The sequence below is a fragment of the Liolophura sinensis genome, chromosome 6 (assembly GCF_032854445.1).
Source record: "Liolophura sinensis isolate JHLJ2023 chromosome 6, CUHK_Ljap_v2, whole genome shotgun sequence".
Taxonomy (NCBI): Eukaryota; Metazoa; Mollusca; class Polyplacophora; order Chitonida; family Chitonidae; genus Liolophura; species Liolophura sinensis.
In genome coordinates, this window is record NC_088300.1 from 4,259,276 (window position 1) to 4,273,348 (window position 14,073).

The 14,073-nt window shown below is 40.1% G+C and overlaps 1 protein-coding gene across 1 annotated transcript; it reads right to left on the bottom strand.

Annotated features, from left to right (window-relative positions):
• Nucleotides 1-2,265: 2,265 nt before the first annotated feature.
• LOC135467930 (phospholipase A and acyltransferase 2-like) lies at nt 2,266-10,844 on the bottom strand. Its single transcript, XM_064745860.1, has 5 exons — nt 10,182-10,844; nt 7,727-7,858; nt 6,997-7,177; nt 4,142-4,274; nt 2,266-3,554 (listed from the first exon to the last, which is right to left on the bottom strand). The coding sequence occupies exons 2-5, from the start codon at nt 7,839-7,841 to the stop codon at nt 3,453-3,455; spliced, it is 531 nt and encodes a 176-aa protein (XP_064601930.1). The 5' UTR covers nt 7,842-7,858; nt 10,182-10,844; the 3' UTR covers nt 2,266-3,452.
• Between the last annotated feature and the right edge of the window lie 3,229 nt (nt 10,845-14,073).

The following is a 14,073-nucleotide window of genomic DNA, read 5'->3' on the forward strand; positions in this document are numbered from 1 at the left end:
TTGGGGTATCATACATCAACTCTGACCAGTCTTAAGCAGTCAGGCCTTGTTGTGTGAGCTTTGAAATTGATCTTAAAGAGTGAAAACAATTTCTTTGGTGTCCGTCATGGCTGTGATTTTATGCCAGGATCAAAGATCAGCAGCAAATTATAGATGTCATAGATGTGATACATGCAGTTGTAGTATGGCTGGCATTTTAAATATATATATTTATATTTGAGCTTTTGAGTTTTGAAAACTATAGTTATAGGTTTTGGTGGAAAGATACGTACATATCGGTGATACAGCCGTGGTTTTCATAGAATTAAAATGTTTTCAATCAATTTTTTGGGTGTATTTTTGCCTCACTTCAACTCTTACATATCGTAAGTCTAAAGTTTTGTCAGTTGGTATATGTACCTGTACTACAAATGTTTCACTCTTTTTTGAAAAAAGGAAATTGAAGTTTGTACATGCTGTGATATCAGGAGAATATGTCTAGAATTTCTGAGCTTTTAATCAATTTTATTGCTTAGAGAAAGATCATTTGTTTGGTAAACATAGGCTTTACAGCAGTATTATTTTGTCATGATAGTGGTTGTAAATAGGCATCTTGGAGTTTGAATGAGTTCAGATCAAACCAAAGACTTTAACATTATGTGATTTTTAATCCAGTATCATGATGATTATTCATTTGATAGATATGGTTTTTACTTAATTAGTAGAAGCAGAAGTCCATTACCTAGAAGTATGTGACTTCCCTATAGCTAGTCTCCACTGCATTTTACACTTTTCTACCATCTTTTTCTCTGTTGTGCAGCAAACGTTTGAGAAACGGCTGATGCATGATGGGTTCCAAATGCGATTGTGTTGAAATAGACTTCAAAACTTATGATAACGGAGAGTTTTGTTAAAAAAACGTCTTTGGTAGTGATTGTTTTATACTTGCTTGAAAATATAAAAATATTCAGTGGATTGTTAACTGTGTAGCAGCAGTAATCAGCGAAATCATAGTATTTAAATAACGAATTTCAGTTTCAAGGTGCGGCCATTTCTTGTAGGAGCCGTTTACAGTTAGATTTCCCATCACTCAGTTACCAATTTCCTCTCAGGTCGACATATTTTTGCACCAGGTGGCACAAGCTTCTACAGATGATGTAAAATGTGTGATGTACAGAGGAGACTAGCTATAGTGGGAAGTTGATGGACTTCTGGTAAAAGGCATTTGTTGAACACATTATATGTTAGAGGATTTATCATCCAGAAATCTTTCTTCTAAGAATAAACAGACTAAATCAGAATAAAATTGCTGGTATTTATGAACATGGTTTTGTCAGATTTGGAATGTTGTTTATTATCACTTGTTTTCTTGTTTATTCGGATGAGCATGGCCCTGTGAATGAAGTAAATTCACACCATATTCATCTTGGCCATTAGTTCTTGTATACCGTGTCTGTCATCAATCAATATAAATTACATGTAAGTTCACTGGAGCTTGTTTAGAATCACCCAAAGAGTTACTGTATAGGACCTGAAGTTTGTACTTGTAAAACTGTACTATTTCAGGATCACTTAAGGGTATTCAAATGGTAATTTTGTTTTTCTGATTACCGAAACGAAAACTCACAACAACTCTTCAGTAGCATGATAAGGTGCACAAATCAATGTAGAAATGCTAAACATTTGGTGAGGGACACATAAGACCTTTTCCAGCTCTGGAGCTAGGCTGTTTTGTACATTAGTTGTGATAAAATTATTTGAGTATTGGTTTTTACACTGTGAGAAAAAATATTTCGCTTTAGTATTTATGGAAACCACTGCACAATACAAGTTGAGTGAGAGAAAACAGGATGAATCTGGTAGAAACCACTGTACTACACAAACTGGGTGACAGAAAACAGGATGAATCTGGTGGAAACCATTTAAGTATACAGCTTTAGTGAGAGACTGATGGGTGAGGTAAAACATGCCATGTTTGATCGAAACCACTGAACTACACAACCTGGGTGATAGAAAACAGGCCTAGCCTGATCGAAACCACTGAACTACACAACCTGGGTGAGGGAAAACAGGCCTAGCCTGCAAATGCACATGGTGCCATAGCCGAGGTAAGGTTGCGGCCAAACTAGTTTCTTAGAGTGAATAAATGAATGAATGATTGCGACTTAATGCCACTTCAGCAATATTTCGACCATATCATGATGTGCAGTTTCCTCAAGAATGTTTTACTTGCAAAATAAACTAAACAATTTATTTACATTAATAACAACAAATCTAAAGCAGAAGTAAAGGAAAATAGCATTTATTATTTTCCATATGACATAAAATTCATGATACATTTTTTTAATATCATATACAAATATAATAAATTTTATATAACTTGTAGGCTCATATCTTGGACATGTTAACAATACCTAAACCTTAAGCATGCACACACATATGTAAACTGAGTAAGATGCTTAAAGAAAACATTTTTTTCATTTTCTTAAAATAAACAGCAAGTTACAATATATTATCAACAAATGTCTGCAAAACAAGAAAAACAAAATGCATCCTGTCACTTCTACATAAAATAAAAAAAAGTAAAATATAGGACAGAAAACATTAAGTCAAAAGCACTTAGTTTTCACACGATAAGATATGAACACCCCAAAGTACACATCCAAACACAGGTACATTCAATACATGAACACCATCAGGCATTACCTGTACATCCTCTTAAATAATTAAAACCTATGGTAAGTCCCACTATATATACAAAATGTACTAGCAACAGGAGAGAAATAAAACATTACCACAGGCCTCACAGAGCAGAGCAATAAGAAACATCCCATGTCAACTTACTCCAAGATGACGAGGTTATAGTCTGTCCTTAAACCTTAACATTGTGTGAGCATTATGTGTACATACAGTGTATATTGTCAGAACAAGTTTTGTGTTGAATTTTGTCATATTACTTGCAAAAACAAACTGCATGCCGGCCATCTTAGCGGGCCTACACAGTGAACAGAACGATCCAAGAATTTCCCCATTCTCATTCAATTAAACATGAAATTAAGCCTTGCACAGACATCAACCCAACCAGCTGTAAGCCTCAAGCCATACTCATATTGTTGTGTCATGGCCGAACTTGGTTTGATGCACAGGTTCCAGGAGAAAAAAATCTGAACCCTGCCTCCTCCCCAAACACCAGAACATATACCGGTACAAAGAAATATGCATATACTACTCCTTACGGAATTTTATCACAATTTTATCACATACACATTGTACACGTACTTTATAATTACAATATAATTAAAATCAAAGATCTTCTCTGGATTTTCATCTTTCTAATTATCTGCAATGCTGTACCAGTTATGAGGCTGCACAAGTGATGATACATGTACTGTATCAATGCTTGCCTACATCAGTAAAAATATATGCAAAATTACCATATTTCAAATCAATGAATGCGCGTTGATGAACAGATTTTAGTTATTTGCATTTCTGCGTGATCGTCCCATGCCCATGGCCAAACCGACAAATGCACCGACCACACAAGTGACAGCAGCAAATGTCACGGCTTTGTCTACCTGTAAAAATAAAATCCATCAAGCAAATTTGAATAAGATTACTTGCAAAAGAAGTAGCGTAAATGACAGCAATGGCGTACGTATGTCCCATGAAAACTTACACCATGCAAACCCCATACAACTTACACAATTGTGTGACAATTAAACCACCTGCATTTGACTATGTAGCTGACAAACTTTCCCACAGGCGATGTCCTCATTTGTGACCTGCAAGTATGTGATCCGCAACAAACTTCCAACAAAATGATCCTTCGCTAAGCAGGACAGGTGGTCTGCATCTTAACCCATGATGGTGATGTCTTAACTGCTTACTCCATGACACACCATAGTGACATCTTACCTGCTCACATCATGACACACCACAGTGACGTCTTACCTGCTCACTCCATGACTCACTTTGGTGACATCTTACCTACTCACTCCATGACGCACCATAGTGATGTCTTACCTGCTCACTCCATTACACACTATGGTGACAGCTGCTCATATCATGACACACCACAGTGATTTCTTACCTGCCTACACCATGACACACTATGGTGGCGTCTTACCTGTTCACTCCATGACACACTACAGTGATTTCTTACCTGCTCACTCCATGAGACACCATAGCGACACCAGGCGGCAAAGTGCTCGCAGTTCTTACACAACACACTGTAACCAATTTCCCCTAACTTGGCTCTTGCCCTGCGTACAATATCCATACCACGACCAATCGGACTGAAACAAAATCCGTACAAGTATACATCAGCATGGCCAAGTGCTTACCATACAAGTATACATCAGCATGGCCAAGTGCTTACCATACAAGTATACATCAGCATGGCCAAGTTGTTACTGTACAAGTATACACCAGTATAGCCAAGTGGTTACTGTACAAGTATACATCAGCACAGCCAAGTGGTTAAAGTACAAGTATACACCAGCATGGCCAAGTGGTTGAAGTACAAGTATACACCAGCATAGCCAAGTGGTTACTGTACAAGTACAAGTATACGTCAGCACAGCCAAGTGGTTAAAGCACAAGTATACACCAGCATAGCCAAGTGGTTAAAGTACAAGTATATACTAGCATAGCCAAATGGTTACTCTACAAGTACAAGTATACATCCGCACAGCCAAGTGGTTAAAGTACAAGTATACACCAGCACAGCCAAATGGTTACTCTACAAGCACAAGTATACATCAGCACAGCCAAGTGGTTAAAGTACAAGTATACACCAGCATAGCCAAGTGGTTAAAGTACAAGTATACACCAGCATAGCTAAGTGGTTACTCTACAAGTACAAGTATACATCAGCACAGCCAAGTGGTTAAAGTACAAGTATACACCAGCACAGCCAAGTGGTTACTGTACAAGTATACATCAGCACAGCCAAGTGGTTACTGTACAAGTATACATCAGCACAGCCAAGTGGTTAAAGTGCAAGTATACACCAGCACAGCCAAGTGGTGACTGTACAAGTATACATCAGCACAGCCAAGTGGTTACTGTACAAGTATACATCAGCACAGCCAAGTGGTTACTGTACAAGTATACATCAGCACAGCCAAGTGGTTACTGTACAAGTATACATCAGCATAACCAAGTGGTTACTGTACAAGTATACATCAAGTGGTTACTGTACAAGTATACATCAGCACAGCCAAGTGGTTAAAGTACAAGTATACATCAGCACAGCCAAGTGGTTACTGTACAAGTATACACCAGCACAGCCAAGTGGTTAAAGTGCAAGTATACATCAGCACAGCCAAGTGGTTACTGTACAAGTACAAGTATACATCAGCACAGCCAAGTGGTTAAAGTACAAGTATACACCAGCACAGCCAAGTGGTTAAAGTACAAGTATACACCAGCACAGCCAAGTGGTTACTGTACAAGTATACATCAGCACAGCCAAGTGGTTACTGTACAAGTATACATCAGCACAGCCAAGTGGTTAAAGTGCAAGTATACACCAGCACAGCCAAGTGGTGACTATACAAGTATACATCAGCACAGCCAAGTGGTTACTGTACAAGTATACATCAGCACAGCCAAGTGGTTACTGTACAAGTATACATCAGCACAGCCAAGTGGTTACTGTACAAGTATACATCAGCATAACCAAGTGGTTACTGTACAAGTATACATCAGCACAGCCAAGTGGTTAAAGTACAAGTATACATCAGCACAGCCAAGTGGTTACTGTACAAGTATACACCAGCACAGCCAAGTGGTTAAAGTGCAAGTATACATCAGCACAGCCAAGTGGTTACTGTACAAGTACAAGTATACATCAGCACAGCCAAGTGGTTAAAGTACAAGTATACACCAGCACAGCCAAGTGGTTAAAGTACAAGTATACACCAGCACAGCCAAGTGGTTACTGTACAAGTATACATCAGCACAGCCAAGTGGTTACTGTACAAGTATACATCAGCACAGCCAAGTGGTTACTGTACAAGTATACATCAGCACAGCCAAGTGGTTACTGTACAAGTATACATCAGCACAGCCAAGTGGTTACTGTACAAGTATACATCAGCACAGCCAAATGGTTACTGTACAAGTATACACCAGCATGGCCAAGTGGTTACCGCACAAGTATACACCAGCATGGCCAAGTGGTTATGGTTGATGTCTCTCAATCGCCAGGGCCAATGAGGTGTTAGTTCTATTCCACCCTCAGTCAGAGGCCATGTGTGGACATTAATACAGAGTTTGTGGGACATCACCAATATAATGAATATCTGAGTCAAGCGTGGGAAAGTTGTCACAAGCACTCCAAGATTCCCATATAAGGTCATTATTACCAATACATAATGTTCCTTGGGCATCTTCCAAAGAGGACCCTAATATTTTTCAATTGGATTTTTTGAAGAACATGTTTTTTTCTTTCCCTCAATGTTATTATTTATTTTAAATTCCTCTTTTTCAACTAAAAGTAAACAAAAACCTTCTCCTACTTAAGTACTATTCTTTTTTTCTGGTAGAGTCCAACAAACAAGTGTTGTTTCTCTAAGGAAAAAAATTTTGTTCATTGTTTAACAATGTGTAGAAAGAGGGCTTTGTAGTTACAAGTAAATCAGACAGAAATCTAATGATTGTCCTCCTGGTTGTGAAACCTGGTGGTGGAGTGGAAGGAAAGTGGCCAGCCATGTCCAGGTAGACTATCAGGTAAAGATTATAAGATGCCAGGACAAAGTTTGATACCTTTTAAACTACTGTATTCTAGTGTAATCCTTGTACATATACCTAATACCACACAAAGTATTATGTAAATCAAGTAACAAAATAGAAACGAGTTGGAATCAAAGATTAATGCCTCTCAACCTTGCTTTTGATAATCTTAGATGTACACTCAACATGTACATTCAAAAGGTAATGGGGAAATCAGAAAAATAATACAGTACTTCTTGTTAATAACAATGCTTAATTTAGCCTCGAACCCATGCTTACGTATATTTGTGATCCTTGTTATTCTTTTTTGCCCTGCTTCCCATAGCGACCTCAAAGAAATCCTCCTCTTTGACCCAAGCCTTGTTGAATTCCTCTCCAGCAATGCTAAACTTGCTGTTAGACTGCCAGCCATCTCCTATCCCATCATTCTCTCCACTGAGGTGGATGACTGTGCCATGTCCTGTACGTGCACAAAATGTCTTCATGATTATACCTGCCCATAATCCAATATCATATACACTGCATATATATACATGTACATGCAGAGGAGAGGGACATAGCCCGGGCATGTAAGGAGGGGGAATTGTCCCAGGTGAAACTGAGAGTAGGAGAAAATGTTCATGGCTGAAAATGTCCGCTGCTCAACATAAAGGCTCCCAATAAACACACCAGTGCTTACTGGCTGTGACGCACCAACTACTATACAATTTACTCTCAAAATATTAAACATACAGTGTCATGCAATTCTGTACCTGAAGTACCTGTATCTGGTCATCTCTTTTCAACAAATATACAAGTAGGGGCCTACATGTACCTGTAACTGTAACAAGAAACTGCACAGTTTCAACTATTTCACACTGAATATTTCTTTTCTGAAAAAATAGATGGGAGTCAACTACTGTCTGTTCATAAATTAGGAGAAATGCAACATACCTAAATACTCACCATATACATGTCCCCAAAATGCTTATAGCTACATTGTACATGTACTTATTGATCATGCACTTACCGGCATACACAGCGTAATGAGAGTACCACATATTTCTGGGGAACTCGATCATGTCTCCAGGCTCCAACTGACGTAATACTGTCTCATTGTGACGCCGCACTGACAAAGTAGCCATCTTTTGCAATATTTAGACTGAAATTTCAGAACATACACAAACATACATAACAATATGGTTCTTCGTATATGAATTCAACCTTTTCACAAGGCAACTGTGAGGCAATTTATTCACTTGATAAGTTTATGATTATGGCGATAATTTATCTCATGTGGATTTGCCAATATCTTAACTGGCTTTACAGAAAATATAATTGTTTCAGTCCAGGCAGAAATATGCCCTCCTTAACATGTACATATAAAACAAGACTTAGTAAATAGGTCTTGTATCTAAAAGAAAAAATAGGATACATTTTTAGCAAATGCTTCATGTTGGCTTGAACAGCAACAAAATATACGTGACTTCTCAGGCACTGTCTATAGTTTAGAATAGGCGTACAAACCTCTGGACGGGCTATATTAGATAGGTGGTGCACCTTCCCTCTTTTTTGTCAGGCACAATTTTAACAGATTGGCAGTGCAAACTGCAACCCTGCCCCTTTCTAGCCCACCGGTACAAAAGCGCCCAGTGCCATCAACATCCAATATTAACAGGGAAAACAATGTTTAAGCAAATGCTACAGGTAGTACCTTAAAAAGTACTGCACATGTTGAGCTCAGGTTTTGCACACATGTAGAACACTAGAACAAGCATGAGGTAGAATAAGTCAAGGGCTAGCCTTAACAGTCTAGACTAAGGTTAGCCCTCCACACAGTCTAGTCTAGGGCTAGCCTTAACAGTCTAGACTAAGGTTAGCCTTCCACACAGTCTGGTCTAGGGATAGCCTTAACAGTCTAGACTAAGGTTAGCCCTCCACACAGTCTGGTCTAGGGCTAGCCTTAACAGTCTAGACTAGGGCTAGCCCTCCACACAGTCTGGTCTAGGGATAGCCTTAACAATCTAGACTAAGGTTAGCCCTCCACACAGTCTGGTCTAGGGCTAGCCTTAACAGTCTAGATGGGCTAGCCCTCCACACAGTCTGGTCTAGGGATAGCCTTAACAGTTTAGACTAAGGTTAGCCCTTCACACAGTCTGCTCTAAGGCTAGCCTTAACAGTCTAGACTAAGGTTAGCCTTCCACACAGTCTGGTCTAGGGATAGCCTTAACAATCTAGACTAAGGTTAGCCCTCCACACAGTCTAGTCTAGGGCTAGCCTTAACAGTCTAGACTAAGGTTAGCCCTTCACACAGTCTGCTCTAAGGCTAGCCTTAACAGTCTAGACTAAGGTTAGCCTTCCACACAGTCTGGTCTAGGGATAGCCTTAACAGTCTAGACTAAGGTTAGCCCTCCACACAGTCTGGTCTAGGGCTAGCCTTAACAGTCTAGACTAGGGCTAGCCCTCCACACAGTCTGGTCTAGGGATAGCCTTAACAGTCTAGACTAAGGTTAGCCCTCCACACTGTCTGGTCTAGGGCTAGCCCTAACAGTCTAGACTAAGGTTAGCTCTCCACACAGTCTGGTCTAGGGATAGCCTTAACAGTCAAGACTAAGGTTAGCCCTCCACACAGTCTAGTCTAGGGCTAGCCTTAACAGTCTAGACCAAGGTTAGCCCTTCACACAGTCTGGTCTAAGGCTAGCCTTAACAGTCTAGACTAAGGTTAGCCCTAGAATTGTGCTAGCGTGACTGGAATGTTCTATCGTTGATACACTGTGTGCATATTAATTACTGTAAACTTCAAAATTCATGACTTAGGGTACTGTGTATTAGAATCACTGTTAAAGTAAATGTTAGGGGCAGTACACACATCTCAAAAAGTACCGTACTACATATAATGAGCTGAGGTTTTGCATACATGTACAATAACAAAACTAAAAAGATGTTCCACTGTTGATTCCCTGTGTGGATATTAATTACTGTAAATTAAAACATTCACAAGTAAGTGTAGGCCTATTAGAAACTGTTAAGAATCCATGTTAAGATAAATGTTGGGGGGGGGGGGGGGGGGGCGTCACCTCTCAAAAAGTACTGCTTGCATCAAGGTGAAGTTTTATTTATTTATTTATATATCTGATTGGTATTTTATGCCATACTAAAGAATATTTCACTTATACAATGGTGCCCAGCATAATGGTGGGAGGAAACCGGGCAGAGCCTGGGGGAAACCCATGACATATATATATATATATATATATATATATATATATATATATATATATATATATATATCCGGTGTTACATGGGCTGATATTGTCTGACGTTAGGTTTGGCAAAACTTTTGTTCGGCCGTGGTCCCTTTATCCACCGCTCAACCACCCAGCACACACACGAAAATTAAGCCTTAAATTTATTTCAAACAGTTTCTGAAATGAATCCAAATGTATGTCTACCTAACAAGTATATAATAGTATCAGCAAACTCACCTGTCAAATTTCGCCACGTAGCGCTTTGATGGAACACTGCAACACACTCAACAGGCAGAGGATATGCCAGTGACAGTCAACATTAAACCGAGACTTTTATGATTTCCATGTAGATAAGCTTTCGGTTGTGAAGTACAGGAAATCCAGGCGAGATTCCCAGAAATCATATTTATCAGTAAAGTTAAGCCTAGAGCTAAAACGAAAACGTAACTGATCGCTGGGTCATTAACGAAAGCGAGGGCTCATACGTCATAGGTTTGGGAAAACCCATAGACCTAGTCTATAAATAGAATTCTCCTGGCCCGTATTCACAGGCCGACTCGATTTTCAAGACCAGCAAGATCTTCTCCGAGTTCTTCTTTCAAGCTTGGTTTCAGATGGCCTGGAAGGGCGTCTGGAATCTAGAGCTCAAATGGAATGGATGGAAGATATATTTGGAAGGAGACATGTATTCATAGTTTCGACTACCCGGATTCCTGGCAAGGAGCAGGAAGTTATAAACGACATGGAGCTAAACGGGCGAAATACTGATTTGTGCCGATTGCTTAAGTATAAAGTACTACAGGGCCTTTGGACTATTATGTCTGAAGACTAGATACATCCTGATTACTTTTCCTGAAAGAATTTCTTACCTCAAAGCTACATTTTTCATTTTTCATGCTAAAATCTTCTTCAGTCCCTATCTCATTTGGGTTAAATTTGCCTTGTTTTCACTATGTATTCTAGTCACGTGACCAAAGAGTGTGCTGATGATTGGCTCAGAGCAACCATGACATCACTGCAAAACTATGAATAGATACCGCATACCTTCCCCCAGTTATTATCGGCTGTAGTTCTCAGATGATAGCCTGAAGTTGTTCCCTTTCCCATGCTGTCTTTCACCTCGACCTCTGGTTGCCGCTGCACATGCGAGTAAAGTGGCTGGATGTGCAGAGTCTCGAATACTGTGGGTGTGGCAGTGTGTATCTAGTTGTCCTGTTAGTTTGATAACATTCAGTTGCAAATATCCAACTGATTCAATGGGTGGGGCCTGGAGATGTGCATTGCAAAACGCCTTCTAATGTGTGGTAATTATCAAACTTAGAACTGGTAGCAAGGCTACCAAAGAGTTCGCCTATATGGGACACATTAATGCAAAACTTCAGCTCAGTTCATAAAGAACTGAAATCATGAATAGATAATTTACAGGGAGTAATATGCTCCAAGAGCATCAGCGATGGAATATCCCCCTTGCGTCGTATTGTGCTTTATATGTATGTAAAACCTCAGGTCAATACATATAATACTTTTTAAGATACCAACCCTAACAATTTGTTTAATAGTGATAATAATTCATAATACACAAAGTCAGGAATTCAGTAATTTACTGTGTTCATTCTGCACACACCCAATCAATGATGGAATATCCCCCTCGTGATATAGTGCTCTACATGTGACCAAACCCTTAGGTCAATACATGCAGTACTTTTTGAGAAACCAGCCCTAACATTTTGATTAATAATGATTCTTATACATAATACACCAAGTCAAGAATTCAGTAATTTACGGTACTTAATATGTACAGATTGAATCGACGATACCCAGTGTTATTCTGTTCTACATGAGTGCATACCCTGAGCTCAATACATGCAGTACTTTTTGAGATACCACCCCTAACACTTTGCTTAACATTGATTCTTATACACAATACACAAAGTCAGGAATTCAGTCACATTGCTTTCTTTATTATTTGATGTTGATACCCAGGGTAAGACATAAGACAAGATAAAAAGGACATTTTTTGCATAATTTTTTCAAAACAAAAGCAATACCTGCATCCACGGCAATCACTGGTAGTTAGTATTCAAATGCTTAACTGCTAAGAGAAATCCCACTGACAAACTTGCATTTTCACATTATCTTCTTTTCCTGAAACATTACAGTTTTTATATTTATCAGACTCTACTGGACAGCTACTGCAAAAGAGTTTATTTAGGGCAAAGTACCAGACAAAACTAATCTGCCCAGAAATGAGAGAAATATCATACAACACATCTGATCTAGTTTTGCATTTTAACTTGTTACATGAGCAGCTACATGTATGCGCCGGTAGTTATCTTGGTCAGAAAGATACCCCAAGACAGGAATACCCAGTGATACAAAGATAAACCAACACAGGAATACCCCGTGACACAAAGATACCCCAACACAGGAACAGGAATACCCCGTGACACAAAGATACCCCAACACAGGAACAGGAATACCTCGCGACACAAAGATACCCCAACACAGGAATACCCTGTGAAACAAAGATACCCCAACTCAGGGATAACCCGTGCCACAAAGATACCCCAACACAGGAATAGAAATACCCCGTGACACAAAGACACCCCAACACAGGAATACCCTTTGAAACAAAGATACCCCAACACGGGAATACCCTGTGACACAAAGATACCCCAACACAGGAACAGGAATACCCCCTGACACAAAGATACCCCAACACAGGAACAGGCATACCCCGTGACACAAAGATACCCCAACACAGGAACAGGAATACCCCATGACACAAAGATACACCAACACAAGAACAGGAATACCCCTTGACACAAAGATACACCAACACAAGAACAGGAATACCCCTTGACACAAAGATACACCAACACAAGAACAGGAATACCCTGTGACACAAAGATACCCCAACACAGGAATACCCCGTGACACAAAGATACCCAAAGACAGGAATACACTGTGAAACAAAGATACCCCGTGAAACAAAGATACCCCAACACAGGAATACCCCTTGAAACAAAGATATCCCAAACACAGGAATACCCTGTGACACAAAGATAATCCAACACAGGGATAACCCATGACACAAAGATACCCCAACACTGGAACTGGAATACCCTATGACACAAAGATACCCCAACACAGGAGTTCCCCGTGACACAAAGATACCCCAACACAGGAACAGGAATACACCGTGACACAAAGATACCCCAACACAGAAATACCCTGTGACACAAAGATAACCCAAAACAGGAATACCCCGTGATACAAAGATAACCCAACAAAGGAATACCCCGTGACACAAAGATACCCCAACACAGGAATACCCCGTGACACAAAGATACCCCCGTGACACAAAGATACCCCAACACAGTAATACCCCGTGACACAAAAATACCCCAACACAGGAACAGGAATACCCCCGTGACACAAAGATACCCCCGTGACACAAAGATACCCCAACACAGGAATACCCCTTGAAACAAAGATACCCCAACACAGGAATACCCCGTGACACAAATATACCCCAACACTGGAACAGGAATACCCTGTGACACAAAGATACCACGAGACGGGAATACCCCGTGACACAAAGATACCCCAACACAGGAACAGGAATACTCCATGACACAAAGATAGCCCAAGACAGGAATACCCCGTGACACAAAGATACCCCAACACAGGAATACCCCGTGACACAAAGATACCCAAAGACAGGAATACCCTGTGAAACAAAGATACCCCGTGACACAAAGATACCCCAAGACAGGAATACCCCGTGACACAAAGATACCCCGACACAGGAATACCCTGTGCTGCAAAGATACTCCAACACAGGAATACCCCAACACAGGAACATGAATACCCCGTGACACAAAGATACCCCAACACAGGAACAGGAATACCCCATGACACAAAGATACCCCAACACAGGAACAGGAATACCCCATGACACAAAGATACCCCAACACAGGAACAGGAATACCCCGTGACACAAAGATACCCAAAGACAGGAATACCCTGTGAAACAAAGATACCCCGTGACACAAAGATACCCCAAGACAGGAATACCCCTTGACACAAAGATACCCCAAGACAGGAATACCCCGTGACACAAAGA

Bases quoted from the DNA above. Each gene is read 5' to 3' on its own strand.
- LOC135467930 (XM_064745860.1), bottom strand. From the start codon at position 7,841: ATGGCTACTTTGTCAGTGCGGCGTCACAATGAGACAGTATTACGTCAG. The intron at 4,275-6,996 runs GTAAGCATGGGT...ATTTTGTTTCAG, and splicing joins AACAAGGATCACAAATATAC to TCCGATTGGTCGTGGTATGG. The intron at 3,555-4,141 runs GTAAGAAATCAC...TTATTTTTACAG, and splicing joins GTGTCTCATGGAGTGAGCAG to GTAGACAAAGCCGTGACATT.